Below are 20,539 nucleotides of genomic sequence, written 5' to 3'. Positions count from 1 at the left end.
TGTCATAGAACTTCCACTTGCTTAGTTCGCTTTTTCAGGATAACTTCTTCCTCAGTTTAAAAAAGCCAAACACCCAACAGCTGGAATCTCCAGCTCACAGGTTCCCTATGAAGAGTGTGCCTGCTTGGACCTGCTGGGGGAAGAAGCTCATCAGGGCTGCGTAGTAAAGAATGTGGGGCAGCAGTGGGATGTACGTGCCAGAAGAGGGAATGCGAGGCAGGGAAGAGGCTCCTGTGCTGAGAACAGGTTTCTGTCCTTGCCACTTCCATAAAACTCCTCTTGAGGTTTTTGGAGCTGCCCTCTAATTGCATCTGGGTGTACCTGGTGTTTAGCTCTGAGATCACAAGCTGAGAGGAGAAGGACATCAGCTGGTCTCTATGGGACACAATGCAAGCAAGCAGAAAGATTCAAGCATTGCAAGATTGAAGGATCAGTTGCTCTCCAAAGCATCTTCAAATAGATACCATATTATTACATGTCATCAATTTTAGCATAAGGGAGGATGTGTGTTCATTGTGTGGCTATTGAGGCTGTTGCAGTGCCTGTGCTGTGGGGTATATCTGTGAAAAGAAGTTGGTTTATTAGTTGTGATGCATTCTGATCCCTGAGGAAATGCACTGCTGGGTGTGCAGAGCAGCCTTTCAGTCCAGGTTGTAGGAACCAAGGTGTAGCATCATGCTCAGAGGGATGAAGTAACAAAATGCCAACCAGCTGCTCACGAAGCATCTGCTGAGAGAGGCAGGAGGCTCTCTGGGGACTGTAGGAAGTGAGTGTGCAATTTAAGACTGTACTGCAATGAATGTGCAGAGCCAGGCCAAATTCAAGCTCTACAATCATCTACAAGAGCGGTGTTCCCTAACTTTTGAGTTTGCTTGTTTTAATTACGCGGGGTGCTTGATTGTCATGTGCTGTAAACAAGCAGTTGTGAGCAGGTGAAGTGGCTGTTACTGAAAATACTGGAATCTTTTCATTTTTGACATTAAGGGGTCTGCCAGGTCTTAATGCTGAATTCAGGTCACATGTGATGGTTGCAACTGGTACAGATGATTTCACTTAGAATAGGAACATCCTTTTTTCTAGATACTTTTTGTTTATAGTAAAAGGTTTAGGTATACTGCTTTTTCTTCTGCAGCCCTAATTCTAAACAAAGAAAAGATCAGTCAAAATATTTGTATAGGACAAAATAGCAATTCAGTAGTGTTCTTTCACTGTTTACTTTCACATATTTAAGATTTGGGCCTAATGCTGGAGGTCCCAGTGCAGACAGCTCTCTTCCCATAGATCATCTGTGCTGTGATAATCAGAAAAATATCGCTGGATTTGGACAGGCAGAAATAAATCACAGAAATTCTTTCAGCTTTTATGTACAATATAGTTCAGATTGCCTGGAGCCCACACTAGCATTTTTTCTAATAAGAGAGAAACACAGTAGAGACAACTCTGGAATAATTCCAGAAGTAGTATCTACTTAGGTTACTTCTGGAAAAAAAAAAAAAAAAAGGTAATTAATTGGGATTACATCCTCTCCTCCCCTCTCTGTAGCGGGGAAAGACACGAGGGACCATGACTGAGTTGCAGAAGTGAGGACTATTGTAATTGTTCTGTGCGTTTGTCATCCCTTGGAGTTAACTGCTACGGTGTTAAATAGACCAAAGCTGCAAAATGCCATTGCAGTAGGCTCCTTTACACTGGGAAAATAGTGTGTAACATTTCTTTGGACTTCTCTAACTGTACAAAACTTACCAGATCTATAATTACAAGTGTGTGGCTGAAACAGTGTAAATTTCTGTTTTAGGTGAGTGCTTAGGCTGAGTAAAGCAATAGAATTTAAAAGTAAAATTGGCCACATGAGCAAAAATCCACAGCAGTCATGGACTTGATGACAGTATGAATTTTGGGTGGGTAAATAAGTTCTCAGCATTTTGTGAATCATAAAAAGAAATTGAAAATATTGTCTTTTAAAGATTTTATTAAAAAGAACATGCAGACTTTTTTCCTGCTGCTTAGGCAGTGAAGGTTTGAGTCTTTGAGCTCAGATGTGGTATTCTGTTATTTTACCTGTTACAGCAAGAGAAGCATCCTCAAACCGAGGAGCTTTGGAAAAGCTATGGGTTTCTTGAGGAAACTGTGTTTTATTTTTAGCTGCATGATTAATACTGATTTGAAGTCTTACCTGTGTTATTTCTTAGGGCTTGTATACTGAAAGACAACACTCAGTTCTATCTAATTTTTCCCCAGTTGTGAAAAGCCAGTGCACATTTCCAGTACGGACTTAACAGTTTCTGGCTTGTAGCTTAGCTTAGCTTTCTTGATGACTTCTCATTTCGTGGATTATAAAAATAAGGGTACTAAAATGTTCATTAGCTTTAGTTCCTAATGTTTTACTATGTTTTAGTAAAATACTTTATGAATACATTTCATGAACGTGTTCCAAAAAGGTATCTCTTTCTTAGAGAAAGAGATAGGGTTAGAGAGAGAAGACTTTTCTTTTATTAATGCTTCTTATTGGTAGTTAGTTGCCTTCACTTTTACAAGCATAGCTCCAGTTTGTTATTGATGTTATTTTCCTGGCTTTAGCATCCAGCTACAGTCTTTCATCACAATGTAATCTTTGGGTTGGAGCTCTTCAATAATGCGTTCTTTCCCTTTGTTATTCTAATTACAGCCCCTTTGGAATCACCACTTCTCCTTTTATTAATTGACCCTTCATGGTAACCTATCTTCTTGACAATTTAAATAATTAAGTTCTTTAAGTTTCTTGCTGCAAGGCATTTTCTTCTCTTGAATAATTTTTACAGCAGTTACTGACATTTGGTTTTTCAGCTACATTTAAGCAGTGAGATGTAGGCATTGCAATTCTGTGGAGTATTTCGTTGTTGGTGGTCTTTATATATGGAGCAGAAACTGTTTTCCATGTATTCCCCTCACTCCTTCCCTAACATCACCGTGGTTGTGAGATTAGTCCCTTTTGCTGCAGTGTCCGATTGGTTACATCTGTTTAGGGATTTATCTCTTATGTCCCTCACATCTCACGTACAAGGTCCTGCCTGATAGACTTCAGTCGCACAGCTGGAAGACTTGGTCCATGTTGTTTTGAAGACTGAGATGTTATTCTGCAGAGCCAATAGATGAGGGGTGAGACGAACAATAACTCCACTAGATAGTTTTGTCTCTCTGCCATAGTAAAGTCAGGGGAAAAAAAAAAGTATGCTTGTCTCTGTGTGATAAAGCTAATGTCTGAGAGAGTTGGAAGGTCTCATGTGATTAGATTTTAAAGTGCTGTTTTTTTCTAGAATTAATTTGAGAATATTTTCCATTATGGAGATAACACTGTTGTAAATGCTGTGGGATGTGCACCAAAGGATCATAAAACTCATCCAATAAAAAGTACCAAAGCATTTTGCAGTGTTCAAAGCCTGGCCAGTCATGCTTTCTGCTGGAGAATATCGGTTTTGCTCTTCCAGGTTATTGGCTTTAAATTCTCCTAATCAATGCCTGACATGTAAAATTAGCTAATGCTCTTAACTCCAGTGTGGTACTTACTGTGAGGGAGGGTGCTATGTATTTGAAGGCTTTGGTGGAATAATGCCTCAGTCTCCTGTACTCAGCTAGTTCCTTTTCCTGTCTGAACAGGATACAAGGGAGCTTCCAGAAGTCAGCCAAGATGAATATGGTGAAGAGGATCATGGGCCGGCCCCGGCAGGAAGAGTGCAGCCCCCAGGACAACGCGCTGGGCCTGATGCATCTGCGGCGCCTCTTCACAGAGCTCTGTCATCCTCCACGGCACATGACCCAGAAAGAGCAAGAAGAAAAACTTTACATGATGTTACCTGTGTTCAACAGGGTAAGCCAGACAATTTGCAAAAAGTGTTTTCTTTATTTGAATTGTTTGTTCGTATTTTGTATTCCCAAGACCTTTTGGTTCTAGCACAGCAGGTTTTCTCCCATTGGCATCCTTTCAATTTTCCCCTCATCCTCACACAGTTTTGTTAGGGGATGAACTTACCTTTGGAGGTTTCCTTTTCTCATCACTTTTTCTCAAGTGCAATCCACAGATGCATGTAGACTGACAGCTTTTCTGCAGTGTTCACTGCTATTACAGTCATCTGATTTCCAACCTAAACTTCGCAAGCAAGTTTATACCCACTTTTTTTGTGTGACAGCACTGTCCTTGAGTCTAAATAGCTCTTCTCCCTTCTTTGCGTTTATTGTACTGATGCATATTTAGAGGTAGCAATCATAATGTGTCCTGTCAACTTGTTTTTTCTAGGCTACATGAGCTGAAGAATTTTTGTTTCTCATGTGTTCTTACCACCCTTATAGGCCATTTTCTATGGAGCGAGTCTGAATCTCCCTTCATGGATAAGGGAGATTTTGACAAAGCAATACGTAGGGAATGTATAACAGCCACTTTTATTGTGGCATTCGTATTTCACTACTCCCTTATACTTAGGTGCTGTCATCTTATTGCAAAGCTCCAATACCTTCTCAGTGATTTCTCACGGGCAGCTCCTTGCAGTACTGACTCCTTCTTCCTCACAGCACAGCCAAACTCCGACTCTCTTCTCAACCAGCTAACCCACTCTTTTATAGCACTCATCCTCATTGGACATAGCTGTGGCCTGTTCCTAATCTTTGGTGATTATTACAGCTGCAACTTCTCAGGTGTGAGATTACCTTCTGCACTATTTTCTTAGATTCTATCCCCCCATAATTCCCTGTTTTCTTTTAATTGCAAAGTTGCAGCATCTCTGGAAAGATGTGTTAGAGTAAATTGATGTTATAACATATTCACACATCTTACTTAGTACTAACATATACAAATGCTCAGGCAACAACAAGTCACAGTAAGAACATACGTTTCTAAGTTCTGATTTAGTTTTGCTTTTCACAGTCTAGAACATCAACCTAAGGCTTTTCATAAACTAATATTGTGTTTACTATCTTTTGCAGGGCCCTTTGCAAAAGATAGTAAACCCAGTACAAACATCTTTTGTGTAATTTCTATTTCACTTCTGACTGTATCTGTGCCCTGACCTTGATTCATTACTCAAACTTATATTACATATTATCAGAAACTCTTATATTTACACTTCTAGAATATTGACAGTATCAATAGCAGTACAACTTTATAAGACAACTCACAAGAACAAGTTAAAGGCTATATATTAGGGTAGTAACAAATCAACAGTTACATAATTTTATCAATAGCTATATGACTTGAACAACATTGATCCAGTATCTGTCAATTGTACTTATGCTTGTGGAATATAAACTTTTGCACTTATGCTCAACCAAAGATTAATAGTTGCAATTCACAAACAAAATGCACATGTTTCATCAGCAAACAAATACACCATACTGGGTGATAGAGCTACTCTGTCTCCAGCTCCCACTGATGCTTTAATAATTCTTTTCTTCCTTTTACATTTTTTGTTGTATTAGTTAGTCACTGCAAGCCTCCCTTTCTCTGCTTTGTTCTCCATGTAGATGAAACATACTGTTCTCCACTTGATGTGTTATTTCCCATTGAGTCTTCAGCAGCTCACCTGTACCCCAGGTGTCAAAATCTGTCGGGTCTGGACCAGGCAGCTTCCTCTGCTGCTCTCAGTGCCACTCTGGGCTCCATCTCCGGCTGCACCTTGCCCTACAGCCCAATCCCGGATCACATCAGCTCACTGTGGAGATGGCCACTGCACAATTTTAGAAGACTTCTCTTACATATTGTCTGTGCAGCTCTGACTCTGCCTCTCAGAGCTCCATGTTGCTTTTGTTCCAGTGCTCACATAGCAGCGACTTAGCAAACCTTCCCCCATGCTCCTCGGGGGCCATGCTATTGCTGAGGCACCGGCTGCTGCTGTGGCCATGCCATTTGCCACTTGTATCACACAGCTTGTGTCCTGCTGCACACACTGCCATTCTGGGGGAACCCAGCACCATCCTGGGTCTCTACTGGGCTGCGGCCATACCTTGGCAGAGGGGTGCAGGGCTGGCTCCAACGTGCCAAATAAGTAAAGTGTGTAGCATCCACCCCTCATATTCAGCACTCTTCTTCTTGGGGGTAGTGTCTCATACATTGTCCAGACTTCTAGGCTCTGAGGTCCGCCTGCATTTCTTTCAGGCTCAGGTCTGCCTGGCTACAACTCATCTAATTTTTAGGCTCCCAGGCTCTTAGTCTGCCTGCTTAGCTCCTAAGTTCCACCATCTTATTGCTCTTAGGTCTGCAGTCATCTTCCTGAATCACCTTGGGATCACATTGCTTAATATTTTAGTCCTTTTTCCCAAACCACCACAAGATCACCTCCTTACTGCTCTCTCTACAGTTCTCCACCCAAATTACCACGGGATCATGTCAGAATCACATCAGGGTCACCAGTTACTCTCATATTATTGTAAAGTTCCTATACCTCTCAGTGATTTCTCATGGGCAGCTCTTTCTAGCACTAACTTCTTCTTCCTCACAGCACAGCCAACAAACTCCAACTCTCTTCATAACCAGCTAACCCACTCTTCTATAGCACTCATCCTCACTGGACACAGCTGTGGCCTGTTAAGGGCAGGCCTGTTCCTAATCTTTGGTGATTAGTACAGCTGCAACTCCTCAGGTGTGAGATTACCTTGTGCATTATCTTTATTTTCTTACATTCTATCTCACCACACTTAGGCACTGAGATTTTGTTTTGAAGCAGAACTATGGCAACTGTCACTGGAATTAATAGGAACTAAATCCTCCTGATGTCTTGTATCAGTCAGTTACCCCCCCAGGTTATTGTGAATAATAATTTTGATGGTAGTTTTAGGGTCGTGAAAGACCAGTAGGTACACATCTAGCTTTCTGGTTTTTTCCCCATTGTGTGCTCTTACTCTTACTTCTTGGATAATAGATTTGTGCTTGTATATGCTAACTCAGAAAACTGGAATAATCCAAACACTAAAAGGATGTTTTGTTGAAAGTATGGCTTATGAAGGTGTTAGACAGTGAGCTGGTTGCATGCTTGTGCTGGTTTTTCTGGGATAGAGTTAATTTTCTTTATAGTAGCTAGTGTGGGCTGTGTTTTGGATTTGTGCTGGAAATAATGCTGACAATATGGGGTTGTTTTAGTTATTGCTGAGCAGTGCTTCCTTAGAAGTAAGGCCTTTCTGCCCCTCACCCCACTCCACCAGTGAAGAGGCTGAGAGTGCAAATGGACCTGGGAGGAGACTCAGTGACCCCAGCTGACCCAGTGGATATCCCCCACATGTGATGTCAGGCTCAGCATAAAACAGGGAGGAAGGAGAGGGAGGTGCAGGGGATGTTTAAGTGATTTGTCTTTCCAAGTAACTGTTACCCATGATGGGGCCCTGCTGTCCTGGAGAAGGCTGGGCACACTTGCCCATGGAAAGCAGTGAGTTCATTCCTTGTTTTGCTTTGCTTGCATGGCTTTTTCTTTCCCTATTAAACTGTCTTCATCTCAACTCATGAGTTTTGTACCTTTTACCTTGCTGTTTCTCTGCCCTATTCCACCTGAGAGCAATGGGTCGGTGTGGTGCTTAGCTGCCATTTGAGGTTAAACTACAACAATGCTGTGTAGAAAAATTAATCCTAGTCAAGACATGGTGTTATTAGGATGTTCAGTCTACTAGGTAGTGTGCTTTAGTGGATGGATCACTTGAATGCCATTCTGGTGCCCTAGGTCATATTTCTACTGGTAACCTGTTGTGTGAGTTTGGGAGAAGTAAGCTCAGTTCATATGCCTCCTCTTTAATTTCTCTTCTTAGATTATATGCCTTTTAGTTATGGACTTTCTTGATTTGTTTTTACAAATTAGCACAGTAGAGTCCTAATCTTGCCTTGAGCCTGTGAAGGTTATTTTGATGCAGGTATGCTTAGAAATCTCCCTCTGGTGGTTGCATGAGGCTGATGCTTCTGGAAAATAGAATGCTCCCACTTGAGCTTCTTCAGCGCTTAACTCTGATGCGCAGGTGGAGAAGAATTTTTTCTTAGCCTTTGTGGTAGCTACTGGCAGAAGTATTGTATCTACATAAATTGCAGAGGTGATATTACTGGGTTTAAGTAAAACTAGTGTATCAATGCATGTATAGCAGTCTAAGGAAATACTTTGATTAGACTTCTGAGGTGAAAAAAAAAATCTAAGTTTTAATTAATCCACTGTTTCTGCATTTTCTCTTTTTTGTTTTCTTTCTTAACACACATTTCCCCCCCTCCCTTTACACCACTTGCTGGTTTCGTCCTAATTCTTACCTCCTCCTCTGCACTCTTCTGAAACCCAGTTGAAGTTACTTCATGTCTTTGCCCCGTATGTTCTAACTGTCCTTCATTCAGCTCATGTGCTGAAGCATTCTGAAAACCAAATCAGTAGCCCCAAGTTTTCTTTTTACTTCATGAAAATCAGCTCTTATCAAAGTAATCTCAGGTACCATTTATATTCTTGAACAGATTGTTGGTTTCTGTGATATTTATTTGTATGAATGCATCTTGGCTACTCTTTTTCTCAGTTTTCCCCTTTTTTGTAGTAGCTTTTCCTTTCCCAGGTTCCCCGTGTCTCTATTCTTTTGCAGAATCTATCTAGTTTTGTTTAGGGGCTCTTTGAGTCCTAGGGACTCTTTTGTACCCTTCTTTACCCCTTTGTACCCTTTTGAAGTGAATTTGGTGCTGAAGGCACATTCTTACATGCCTGCCAGATGTTTTGTTTTTCAGTCCTACTTCTGGCTGTTTTCTTCCTCTTTTCTCATTTTTCTTCCCCTCAGTTTCCTTGTTCAGTTTTAACATCACTGTCCTCAAGCTCTACCTACTTTGAGCTTATGAGCTTCTTGGGGCTGTCCTTTGTGCCACAAATACAGGCTCTTGCCAGATGTTGTCATTTCAGTTTTCAGTCTCTAAAATCTGGATCCTAGCTTGGCATATTGAGGAAAGCAGGTGTTGTTTCTGCTCTTTCACTTCCTTTCTTGCAGACCTTGATAACTATTATCAGTCATTGGTGAACTGGGATAGTGTAACCCAAACAAAACTGGTTTTTCCTGATCAGTCAGATCTCATCCTATTATTGGGGGATTTTTTTCCCTGCATTTCATGTCAAGGCATTCTTCTTTTCCTGTATTCAAGAGGCTGAGCAGTTGTGATGCCATCTATTTCTACTTTCTCAGTTTACCTCTTTAGATTCCTGGTTAATGCCACCTTCTTCTTTTGATGTTCACGTACATGTTCAGAGTCTGCTGGGGCTTCCTCAGCTTATCTAGTTTTATGTTTTCTGGAGTGTCAACTCTTGTTGGTACAGGTTCTTTTGGAACAATCCTGCTAGCTTAGTGGATTGGAATAAAAAATAGTAAAAGAAAAAAATCTCGTTTTCTAAAGAGTCTTGGAAGAGAATTTCAGTGGCAGATATGGTAAATCTTGGTTCACTTTAAAATTCTGACACAGCTTTTCTCTGAGAAGGGACACTTTTGCTGTCAGGAAACACTAAAACATTATTAGAAGTTCCTTTCTAAATTTTTTTTAGTTCCTCAAACTTAATCCTAAGCTGCAGAAGTTTTAAGTGCTCAGTTAATAACTTTGTTCAAATTCAGACTCTGAATCCATCCATCAGTTACTTTCCATGGTTATCTTTATTCTGTCGAAGATTTCGAAGTGTGATAGAGTACTTATCCTGTTACTGCCTTAAGCAAAGATTATGATGGTGTATTATAAAAGCATTTTCTGTTACAAGATTGAGATGTTTTTGTTAGGAGGAGAAACTCAAACAAATTGTAAAGCTCAGATCAAAACTTCTGTGCCGTGCCTTCATGTGTAGTCCAGAATGTCTCCTATACCGGAGTGGGGAGCTGTTGGAAGTGGGAGCTGCATGTGTTTGGCCGTAATCTGTGTGTGTGTGTGCACAAAATGCAGTAAGGAGTCCTGGGAGAAGCATTATTTTTGATGAGTGCAGAGATCTAGAGTGAAGAAGGTAATTCTGCTTCCCAGAGGCATCCAAGTGGCCAGCAGCTGGCAGCCAGTTAAATAACCATGGTATCCAGGAGCTCTTGAGACTTTCTGGCTTAGCCATGGGTTTGAGTTTTTTCCTTTCATCAGATGTATCTCAAGTTTTGTGGGAAATGCAGCTTCCTTTTTATTTTTTTATTTTAAGGATTATTAATCAGTAAATTCAGCAGAGCTAAATCATTCTTAAGTTTGGTTTATAGATAGAGTATGTCTCAAGTCTGCTGTGGATAAAACCGTCTTGCTAGTTCTGGTGACAAGTGGGTTTACAGACCACTTCTTTTTCTTCATTGTTCAGGGAGGCTTATGAAATGATGAATCACATAGTAATGAAAAGCTAAATTGGTGCATAATTAAGAAAAGATTGGCCCCATGGAAGAGTACTCAAAAGGCTCCTTTCAGAGTTCAGTGAGTTTGTGGAAGCACTGTTCTACCAACGTGGTGGTAGTGTTTGTGCAGTATGTGAGAAAAGTGGATAGAATGATGAAGAGGCTGGTTTTGAATAAGTGGTACATTGTTACATTATCTTGAAAGAGCCTTGCTTTTCCATATTAAAAGGTGATTTACTGCTAAAATGTGTAACATCCTGTTCTTGGTTCTTACTATCACTTTCAGTCTAAGGGTATATAAATATCCAGTGGAGATGCTTATTCTACATAGTGCAAACTTGGTTATGGGGTAGCTAATTAAAATCCACTTGACCTCAGTTAACCTTTTACCGTAACTTTGAGTTCTCTGCATTTCCTGGTAACTACTGACAAATCTGAGCAAGCTCAGGACAGGTAACAGGGGCTAAAGTTTTTCCTCTTCACTTGGTCTCAGTGAAAGAGCTTTAAACAGTTAGTGACAACAAGATGCTAATGTGCATTCTGGTCTAGATAATCTTACTTATGTCATGTGAGCATGCAAACCTCAAGGCCCTCTTCCCTTCTTATGGCTTTGTGGAAGTGAGGGGCTCTTGGATGAATTGAGAGCTGATACAGACAACTGCAAACGGAGGTCTTGTGAAATATTTAGGGAAACTTGGATTGTCTGTACTAGGTGTGTTATGTAGTCTGTAATTCAAATGAGAGGTGTTTTTCTTGGTGTGCAGAAAACAGTTGTCTGCCTGTAATGTCTGGTCTCCCATTTGCTTGCTTTAATGATAATGGTGGTTGATCTTTCCGCTATGAGAAATATTTATGCCTTTGGTGAAAATTACTTTTATTTTGAGGAAACTGAGTGTTCCATTTCAATGTTGTATTTCTGGCTCCATTTCATCATGACTTTGCAATGCAAGTAGACAGGAGAAATATTTTTGGCTGTTTTGTGATGTGCCGGAGCAGCTGATACTAAGGGAGGTAAGAAGTCAAACTTTGACAGAGGGTGTTCTTTCCTTCTGCCTTATAACTCTTTTCAGTGACTTAGGAGTTCCAACGTTAGCTGGCACCACAATTACCTTGCATCCTTGTTGGCTGTAATAATGAATTTCACTGGGTGTCCCTGGACTTGAAAATGACCTCAGCCAAGTATGTCAGCAGTTTAGCTGTAATAGGATAGCTGGGTCACCCAGAGAAAGGAGACAAGGGTGAAGCAGCTGTTGAGTCCAAATCAACTGTACTGTTGTAGAACACATCCTCCTTCTGGAAGGCCAGTGTAACCTGTTGAACTTAGGTTTTGCTTGAAAAATACTGTCATCTTTTATGCTCATCAGGGACACTACTAAATATCTATAAGGGAAAAAAAATTAAACGAGACTGTTCAGGTGTCGAGCAGGCTATTCTGTTTCTCCAGCACTAACACAAGTGATGATACCATAATTGGGATTGCATGCTTTGTTTGATAATGAATATCTTGGGTTCATTGCGACCATTTTAGTGCAAGTTTTACATTGGAAATGTGAATAAGGACTCGGTTTTTTGTGCAGTCTTGAATGAAGAGTAAATTACTGCAGCAACTAGCTAATCCATTTTGAGATTGTGTTCCACAGCTTAGTGTAATACCACAGAGTTAACACATTTTTCCCTGTTATATGTGATCTAATACGTTATTTAATAACAAAATCAATGCTTAATAATGAAGAATAAGTTACTAGAATTAAGTGACAATTTATAAAAAAAAAGCCTGCTGTTGTGTTCAGGGGGATCTCAAAAGAGGAGATTAAGTCCTTGGGATATCAGCAACATGGGAGACTTCCTGGTATTGTCAGTTTATTGAAGAAGGACATACCGGACAGTTCTAATTCTTAGTCCTTTTAAAAGACTTTACACGTTATTATATTTAGTAGATAGTAAAGAAGTAGTAGTTAGTAAAGGAGTTGATTTTAAAAACAGAAATCTTGTTGGATAATTTGGTCTGGTACCTGTTCTTTACCCCATTAAGTGTAATCTCAGTCTTTTGGGGTTCTGCAGGGTTTTCATCTTGCAAGAAAACTTACAACTCTTTTCCCCTCCACTCATCAGATTTTACATTCCTGAATGAGGTCAGAATTCCAACCATGAACATATCTTAGAGTATGCACTGTGCAAACCAGTGCAGTGATGAATGCTGCAGCATGTAAAGAAAAATTTGTTATCTCCATAGGAATACTTCTTCACAAAGGAACATGGTAGTGATCCTTGTAAACGGAATGATTTTAATGCATTTTTCTCTTGGTTTAGGTGTTTGGAAATGCTCCTCCAAGTACAATGACAGAGAAATTTTCTGACCTCCTGCAGTTTACTACTCAAGTGTCACGATTGATGGTGACTGAAATTCGACGGAGAGCATCAAATAAGTCCACAGGTATTGCTTGGGGCACAAGGGTGGCCTTTTCCAAATCTGTGCATCGTGATTTTCAGATCAGTCAGAATACTAAGAGCTGCCATTCGCAGCAAAAGTGCAGGCTCAGAAGCTGAATTTTTAGCAATGAAAATGTGTTCTCTTTTGTTCCTTTGTACTGAGGGGAGAGAGGAGGAAGAGGTTAGAGGTTTCCTCCCTGGGTTACAGAGAAAGCTGAGTTCACTAAATTTCAACAGATGAGAGAGAGAGGTGTGAACTGAGTTGCATAACCTACTAGGAGAAGGAGGCCAAGAACATGCCTGTGAAGAGCTGCTGTATCTCGCCTGAGGTGCCTGTTGGTGTGTTGTGTCACTTGGATATGTTAACATTCCAATACTATGCATCTTAAATTAGCTGCTGGTCAGGAAGCTAATAAGATGTGAAAGTACAGCAAGTCCCACATTCGGAACAACAATGCCACCCCTAGAAAAATGTCAGTGGACTCCTCTTCCCTGACATTATTAAATGTCAGGGTGAGATTTGGTTCTGTTGACCCCTGAATGTATCAGAACCTGATGTTGTATTGGCAACTGCATAACTGAGGACAGTTTCATCAGCTTTCCTCTTAGACTTCCTTTTCTGAAGAGGACTCCTTCCAAGAAGTATCAAGTCTTTGCCTGCTAGATAATTTTAAGATCTGTGCTGTGTTCTCAGTTTGGATTTGGTGGTAAATGAGGACTGGAAAAGGCTCTGAAAATTATTGCGCAGGAAGTCAGGAGTCACAAACTGTGCCAATTACAATATATTTCCATTTTAAGGAAAGTGACTAACAGTGAAGCAGTGAAACATTCCAGATGGCTAAACAGATATCATAGACAAAACCTGCTCTCTATGGGTAAACAGGTGGCAAAAAAGTCTTTTCTTTGAGTATTAGGGGGAAATAAGTGTCCAACAGCCATGCTGGCAGAATGGAGATGTTTGCTTGACCTTTTTTCCCAGGGAGCATCTATTATGCCTTCTAATCAGTTGGATTCTGTGGGGAATAACCATTTTTGTGTGTTACTTCAGCCACATCTCTGCTTATTTGCTCTGAAATAGTCCAGTTCTTAAAACCTCACAAGTCAGAGTTAGATTTTTGTTGATGGTGGTGGTTTGGGGTATTTTTCATGTTTTCCACCCCACTTGGAAACTTGACCACAATGACTAAAAGGACAGTTTGGTGCTCTTCTAAGCTTTAATGTAATGAATACCAATGTTTCTGTTAAAACAGAAAACAGTCATTTTTCCTATGTTATCAGGATTGCTGTTACTCTGCTCAGTATACCTTACTCTGGTCAGACCTCAAGAAAGCCTGATGGGTCCATGTTGTGCAGTTAGATTGTGACTCTCTCAGTGGGACCAGTGAGTTACAGTTTTCTCTTCAGAAAAAAACAATTAGAATGCTGTGAAAACTCAGTTTGTAGACTTCTGTGTTAAAGCAATTAGAGCTAGATACACACTTCCTGTGATGCTGATTTTAAAAAAATAGAAATTATTTGTTGTCTTAGATATCATGAGTTCTAACATCATTATAGTGCAAGGATTTCATATTGCCAGAGCTTCATACCTCCTCAGTGTTACTCACAAGCAGCTCCTCTATGCACTGTCTACTCCTGGTCCTTACAGCAGTCATCTGACTCCTCTTCTCCAGATCCTGCCAGTCCACTCTTTTATACCACGTTTTCTTATTGGCTACAGGTGTGGCCTGTTAAAATCAGGCCTGTTTCTAATCCTTAGTAATTGGTCCAGCTGCAACTCATTGGGGGATAAGAGTACCTTCTATACCACCTTCATTGTCCCATACCGTATCCCCCTACAATTACTGGCTTTCTAGAATATGTTTTATGTTAAAGACCTCATGCTGTGTCTGTGGATTGTGAAGATTCTTGCATAATTTTTTTTAGAACTTCATTCTTTTTGTATCTCAAACACAAAGATATAACATGTCTTGATAGTTGCTGTCAGATAATTATATCTCCTAACATGTTTTTAAAAGTAAAAAACTTCAGTAGCCGCAATATGCAGGAAATGTCTCTAATATACAAGTGCAAATTCCTGATGGTGTGAAGTGCTCTATGTAAGTCAACAAAATAGCTGAGCCTGTGTTAGAGACAAGCTTTCCATATAATCAAGAGTCAACTGTTCATAGTTAATGACAGGGAAGAAATTTTAGAAGAACTCTATTTCTATAAATGTGTTGGCAGTATTTTACAATGGGGAATGTGGTATGGTTAAATCTTGCCTGTCAGTATGTTGTGGTTGTTTGGGGTCTTGGGGGTTTTTTGGGAGGTTTGGGGTTTTTTTTGGTTGTTTTTTTTGCTTTGCCTTTTCTTTTTTTTTCCCTACTCCATCTGATAATGGAACATGGCAATTATTTTCCTCAGGCCTTTGAATATTTATGCTAATAGCTATGTGAATAATGCCTGCCATGGTGGAGGCATATCTCAGTTATTCTTGGCAGACCGTAGTAGTTTTCTCAGAACAGTGTTTTGTGATTCTGTAGTAACTGTGCCAGCACCCTGTCTTAAGTAGTCTCTGAACATTGCTGTTGTAGTTGTGTTCAGCTCCATTTCAACTGCTTTATTTCTCTGGTAGGGATAGTAAGAAAAATTAAGCAGTTACATCTGAGTTAAATTATCTTGCAGGTTTCAGTCTTTGCTGTACAACAGGGATGATTTTCTGGTGACAGCAGTAACTCTTTCTGAGGATTAGTGAATAGTTTCCCTTGCCATGGACTGTCTAATCTGTTTAGAATATGGTGGGGTCATGGGTGAGATAGCTCTATATACTTGAGATTTTTAGCTGCCACATTTGTCACAAATAAGTCCAATTTAATGTCTGAATTGATCAAAAAGTTGTGGTAGTACTATGTAAAATATATGTTCAAATATCTATTTCTAATATAGACTCAGTTCTGAGATGAACTTTTCTTTTGGGAGCAAGTGCATCTGGCTCAGAGCTAAAAAAGACTTCTGAAAAAAGGGGCAGGCAGAGCTGAAACTTGGTAGAACCAATGTGGCTACTAATGGCTCCTTTGGCTGGAGAGGAAGCACACTTTCATTTAATGTGTTTTTCTGAAGACATACTCTGGTTGAAGTTGGTAGTTCTGTGATTTTGCAGATATTCCAACAGCATGTCTTTAAACTAAAGTTGCTAGGGAAAGAATTGGAGAATATTCTGAGTTGGAAGGGAGCCACGAGGATCATCAAGTCCAACTCTTAGGTCAGTGGCCCCTACGTGAACTGTACCCACAACCTGGTGTTATTAGCACCAGGCTCTAACCAACGCCTCTCTTTCACTCTAAACAGCTTCTCATACTTCATCAGTTGAGGGTGTGCAAACCTGTGATTTGGTGGTTATTGGTTGTTATTTGTGGTAGTGATTATTCCATTTTTACTGTAATGGGTTTCTAACTCAGTCCTCTCCATTGTCTGCATCTCGAGCACACCAAATGACATCCAGTCAGGGCCCATTATTTAATGCATTAACATTTCTCCCAGGGAGATTCAGAATGATTCCCTAAGTGATGGGCAGTCCTGCTACCTGGAAAGCCATACTGTAGACAGAATATGAATAAGTGGTTACGAGGACAGGTGAAACTGAAGTAGGGTAGAAAACTGAACAGTACGAAAGCAAAGTGGTACATCACAGGTCTGGAACTTTTTAGCCTCCTTTCAAAGACAGTTTCAAAAGTTTGTTTGGTTTTTTGGTGATTTTATTTGGATAGCTAGTGTACATCGCTGCTTTCTGTGCCTTCTAAGTTCAGTTAAGGTGTGTCACTATTAATTTCAGTCAGTTTTTCATTTCATATTTACAACATTTTTTTGTTTGTGTTTGTTATAGTATTTACTATTGAATGCTAAATTTATTTTTACTGTACTGCTAGGCTGTTCAGTTAATCCTTCCTACCTCCAGCACTTTCAGTTGTTGGTTATACTGTCTGACAGTTGTAGTGATTTTGTCTTTTTTAAAGGGTTATTTTTTGGGTGGAAGGAGGGGTGAGTTGGTTTGTTTTCAGTTTGAATTTTTTTCCCCACCCTTCTTTTTAGGTTTTAGGGAGTTTTTTCCTTGTTTGTTTGGTTTTGGGTTGGTTTTTTTGTTTGTTTGTTTTTTTTTTTGTTAGTTTGTGATTTTTTTGTGGGGGAAGGGGTCCTACCCCCAGTTTCTTTCTTTTCCTCTTAATTTCACAGATTTGCTCAAACAGTTTCACCACTGAAAATGCTTTTAACCTCCTCAGGCATTTTTCTAGCAAATCTGCTGAAAGACTATCATTATCTCATCATGAAACCATTTTGGGAGATCAAGTTGATAAACATTCATCATCATTGCAGAAAACCACATCAGTGGCTGGTATTTGGCCTCTGAGAATGCCTACCTTTATTCTTCTTAAAGATTCATTAATCTGCAAACTCTAATGGGGTTTTTTGGGGTTTTTTGTGGGTTGTTTTTTTTTTTTTTTTAGTTAATCTCTGTCACATCAGCAGAGCTAATTTTATGTTTATCCTCAATTCACAGAAGTTAGTATAATTTGTTTAAGTGCATCTTGCATTTGGGTGAATTAGAGGTGAGATTTGAAGGGATCTTCTGCTACTAAGGTGCCTTTCAGGCTCCTTAGTGAAGTCTGAAGTTTTCCTGATAGGGAGGATCTTTGTCAATAAAATAAGTGCACTTAGGCACTGCTTTCAGACTTTTTAAGGTATGTTAATTTTTCTTCTTCTGAGAAGAGACTGTGATGCTGGGATTGTACATCTTGGGTTTTTTTCGTTGTATATATATGTTTTTTCTGTTCTGTGAGGGACTTTGCTTTACAAGGTGATTCTGGTTTGTGTTTATTGAAATTGCTCTGGAAGGGAAAAAGAAGTGTCCTGTCAGCTACTATTCATTAAAAGCCAGTTCTGATCAACAACTCCAGTATCTTATTACTTTTGGTCAACTTTCTGTTTGCTTTTGGTGCTTTCTACCACATCTTATGCAAGGCAAGTGTAGTACAATATAGCGCCTTTCCAAGAGATCCTAGAAAGTGTTCTTTTATCATCTGCATTAGGGAGGCTAAAAGCTGGCACAGTTGAGTTGTTTTATCTTTGGATGAGCAGCCCTCCATTCCTGCACACTGCAAAGGCATCAGCCACTTCATATCTGCCATGGGTGATGGCAGCTCAACTCTGCTCCTGATGATGGAAGGCAGACTTTGTGCCATCGCAGGTTTTTTTGGGTTGATGCTTCTCTCTTCCTATCTAGATATTTGGAATTATTTGTATCCTGTAAGTTTAGGTACCTGACTGTGTCTTCAGGCATTTCCCAAAAGAAGAAGCAGAGACATCCAGAAGGCACCGTTAGAGAAAGGATCCCTGACTTCAGCTTCATCTTCACCACCTCCTGACACACCCATCCATACCTTTTATTGCACCTCCCCTCCCACCCTTGGCACATGCACAGATTTTTTTTTTCTCTAATATTCCCCTCCAGAATAAGCTCTACAGAAGTCTGATTATGCTATTATATGCTGTTTATGGTTCTAGATCATCTAACTAAAAGCTTCTTTTACTAAATTTGCCCTTAGTGCTATTGCTATAGGCAACAACATTGCATGCAGTGCTTGTAGCACTGATTTTTGCTACCCATCTGAATGACTCTAATCCCGCTGCTTGCTACCTTTTGGTTTTCTGAAGTCCAGGATGCAGTGCACTTCTTACATGTGAAAAAAATTTTGTTGTTTGATTCTATGAAGCCTCTATCCCATATATACTGAATCCATGCTGGAAAATCTGACTCCTGTGTATTAACCATATAACCACATAATCATGGTCATACTCACATGTACATGCTTGCACCATTGTCTTAATAGGTATATTTACATAATATTTTATAGGTTTTTCTCTTTGTCTTTTTGCTGTTTTTACTATTTAGCATATCCCACTCCTGAATTGGCTTTCTTATGCAGCAGAAGTTGAAGGGCTAAGGATATCTGAGTGGGGCACATAGAGGATGTTAAATTAAATGATGACTTGGGCCCTTCAGAAACAGGGGAAAGGTACAAGGAATAAATTAAGACTAGTGCTGATGATAGAAGTTAATCTTAAATGATAGCACTATCAAATTTGCTCAGAGCAGATGACAAGAGAACGTGTTCCAGCACTTAAAATGCTGTCTGTGTTTTAGGTAGTGCTTAATTAAGAGTGACAGTTTTGAAACTGCTATTTATAGTGTTCAACTGCTATGCCAGGATGCCAGCAGCATGACAACTTTTTCAGAAGCATGGACTTAACCCCTGAGTTTCACTTTCAAAGGTGACTGAACCAGCCATTATTCCATAGGTGGCTTTGGAGACTGTGCCCAGAGGAGTCTGTGCGCATCCAATTTGGTGTGCACAGACAGTCTCTTGCAGGCAGAGACTGATTGCCCAACTCTGTCTGTGGTGGGATAGAAAAATAATAGGCCTACAGAATCACTCGTTATACTGTGCTGGTGGTGCACTTGTAGCAGCAGTGCTTGCTTTAGACATGCTTGGCTCTCAGAACTGAGGAAAAACAGCTTTTGTCAGGAATTCTGGCATTTTGCCTATGCCTTTAGTGTAGGGAATGCAACTGTGTCATGGCTGTTGTGCTTTTTAAGTTGTCCTGTTCATATACCCAACCATCTGACCAGTGCTTTGCGCTGATTGTTTCAGGTCAGCATGCTGGGAAATTCCTACTTGTCCTTGTTTGTGTGAGTTTTATAAATTGCCTTACTTTTCATCTTGGTATCTCAAACTTTATCTCAGTCTCATGGAGGGAAGTGGTAGGGCCTCTCCTTGCTTTAGCACCAGAATTGGAAAAGCCAGCATTTTATACAAAAGTCTGTTATGGAAAAAAAAGTCTGCCAGACAAAAACATGAGAGAGGAGCCGTTGAACAAATGAACCAAATCTGCACAGCTTACAGTGTGATGCTTCAGAGAGTGATCTTCTTATTGCAATTGATACTACAGGTTTGATAAGTACTTGGCCATATGAAATGTGCTGCCTTTCAAATAAACTTCCCAGGTATGTGCTGGGGAATCTTAACAGCAGATGAAGCAACCAAGCCAATATTAAAATACGATTTTTCTTCAGCTGCAGATTTATTCCTCCATTAGTAATTCCTTTGTAATTTCTTTTTAATGTGATATTATTCACCTTCCTTTTCTGTCCTAGTTGACACTAAAAGCACAGGAGGTGATTGATACACAGTTATTAATGAAAAATGTTTTTAAATTTCTCTTAAAGGTAATGGGCAGACATCACAACTGGCATTTTAGACTTCTTACGTAAGTGTGTATTCATGCAGCAGTGATATAGGGTTGCATTTTCTCTTGATTTATTTATTGAGGCTGATAACTTGTTTACTAGTTTGAGTATTTGTCTTTGGCTCTGACTGATAAGGAATAGCATCTAGAAGTGGTTCTCAATCATAAGAATTATCCGTTAGCTGTTACTGTTTTCATTCTCAAAAAATCTAGGATGGGGATGTGGTAATTGCTGATCATACTCTTAATGTTACTTTTTTCCCTGTTTTCTTATTCCTTTTGTCTTTCAGCACTTCTCCTTCCATAAAATCCCCATTATCCTCCATACTGTTGTTTAGGTGCAGCTTTTTTTCGAAATTTCGGCTATTTCCACAGAGGCCGCTAATTGATGGTGACTTCATGTCTTTGGAAAAAGTATATTGTATATTTATAAAGCAAAACTACTCAAACAGATGTCACTGCAGGTTACTCAGATCTGTCTGCTGGTCAAAGGATGCATGACCAAAGAATGTACTTTTTGCAGCCT

The 20,539-nt window shown here is 39.9% G+C and overlaps 1 protein-coding gene across 2 annotated transcripts in view; it reads left to right on the top strand.

The window, feature by feature from the left end:
- WDFY3 (WD repeat and FYVE domain containing 3) overlaps positions 1-20,539 on the top strand; it is a 155,592-nt gene that overhangs the window by 47,280 nt on the left and 87,773 nt on the right. For both annotated transcript variants that reach the window (XM_084204151.1, XM_084204150.1), the window contains exons 3-4: positions 3,634-3,844; positions 12,613-12,736. In XM_084204151.1, coding sequence (XP_084060277.1) covers positions 3,665-3,844; positions 12,613-12,736 — 304 coding nt within the window. In that variant the 5' untranslated portion in view covers positions 3,634-3,664. The remainder of the gene's footprint in view (positions 1-3,633; positions 3,845-12,612; positions 12,737-20,539) is intronic.

The sequence above is a fragment of the Fringilla coelebs genome (assembly GCF_963513975.1).
Source record: "Fringilla coelebs genome assembly, chromosome: 4".
NCBI lineage: Eukaryota > Metazoa > Chordata > Aves > Passeriformes > Fringillidae > Fringilla > Fringilla coelebs.
Note: the sequence above shows the minus strand (reverse complement) of the source record. Positions and strands in the feature narration are given on the sequence as shown.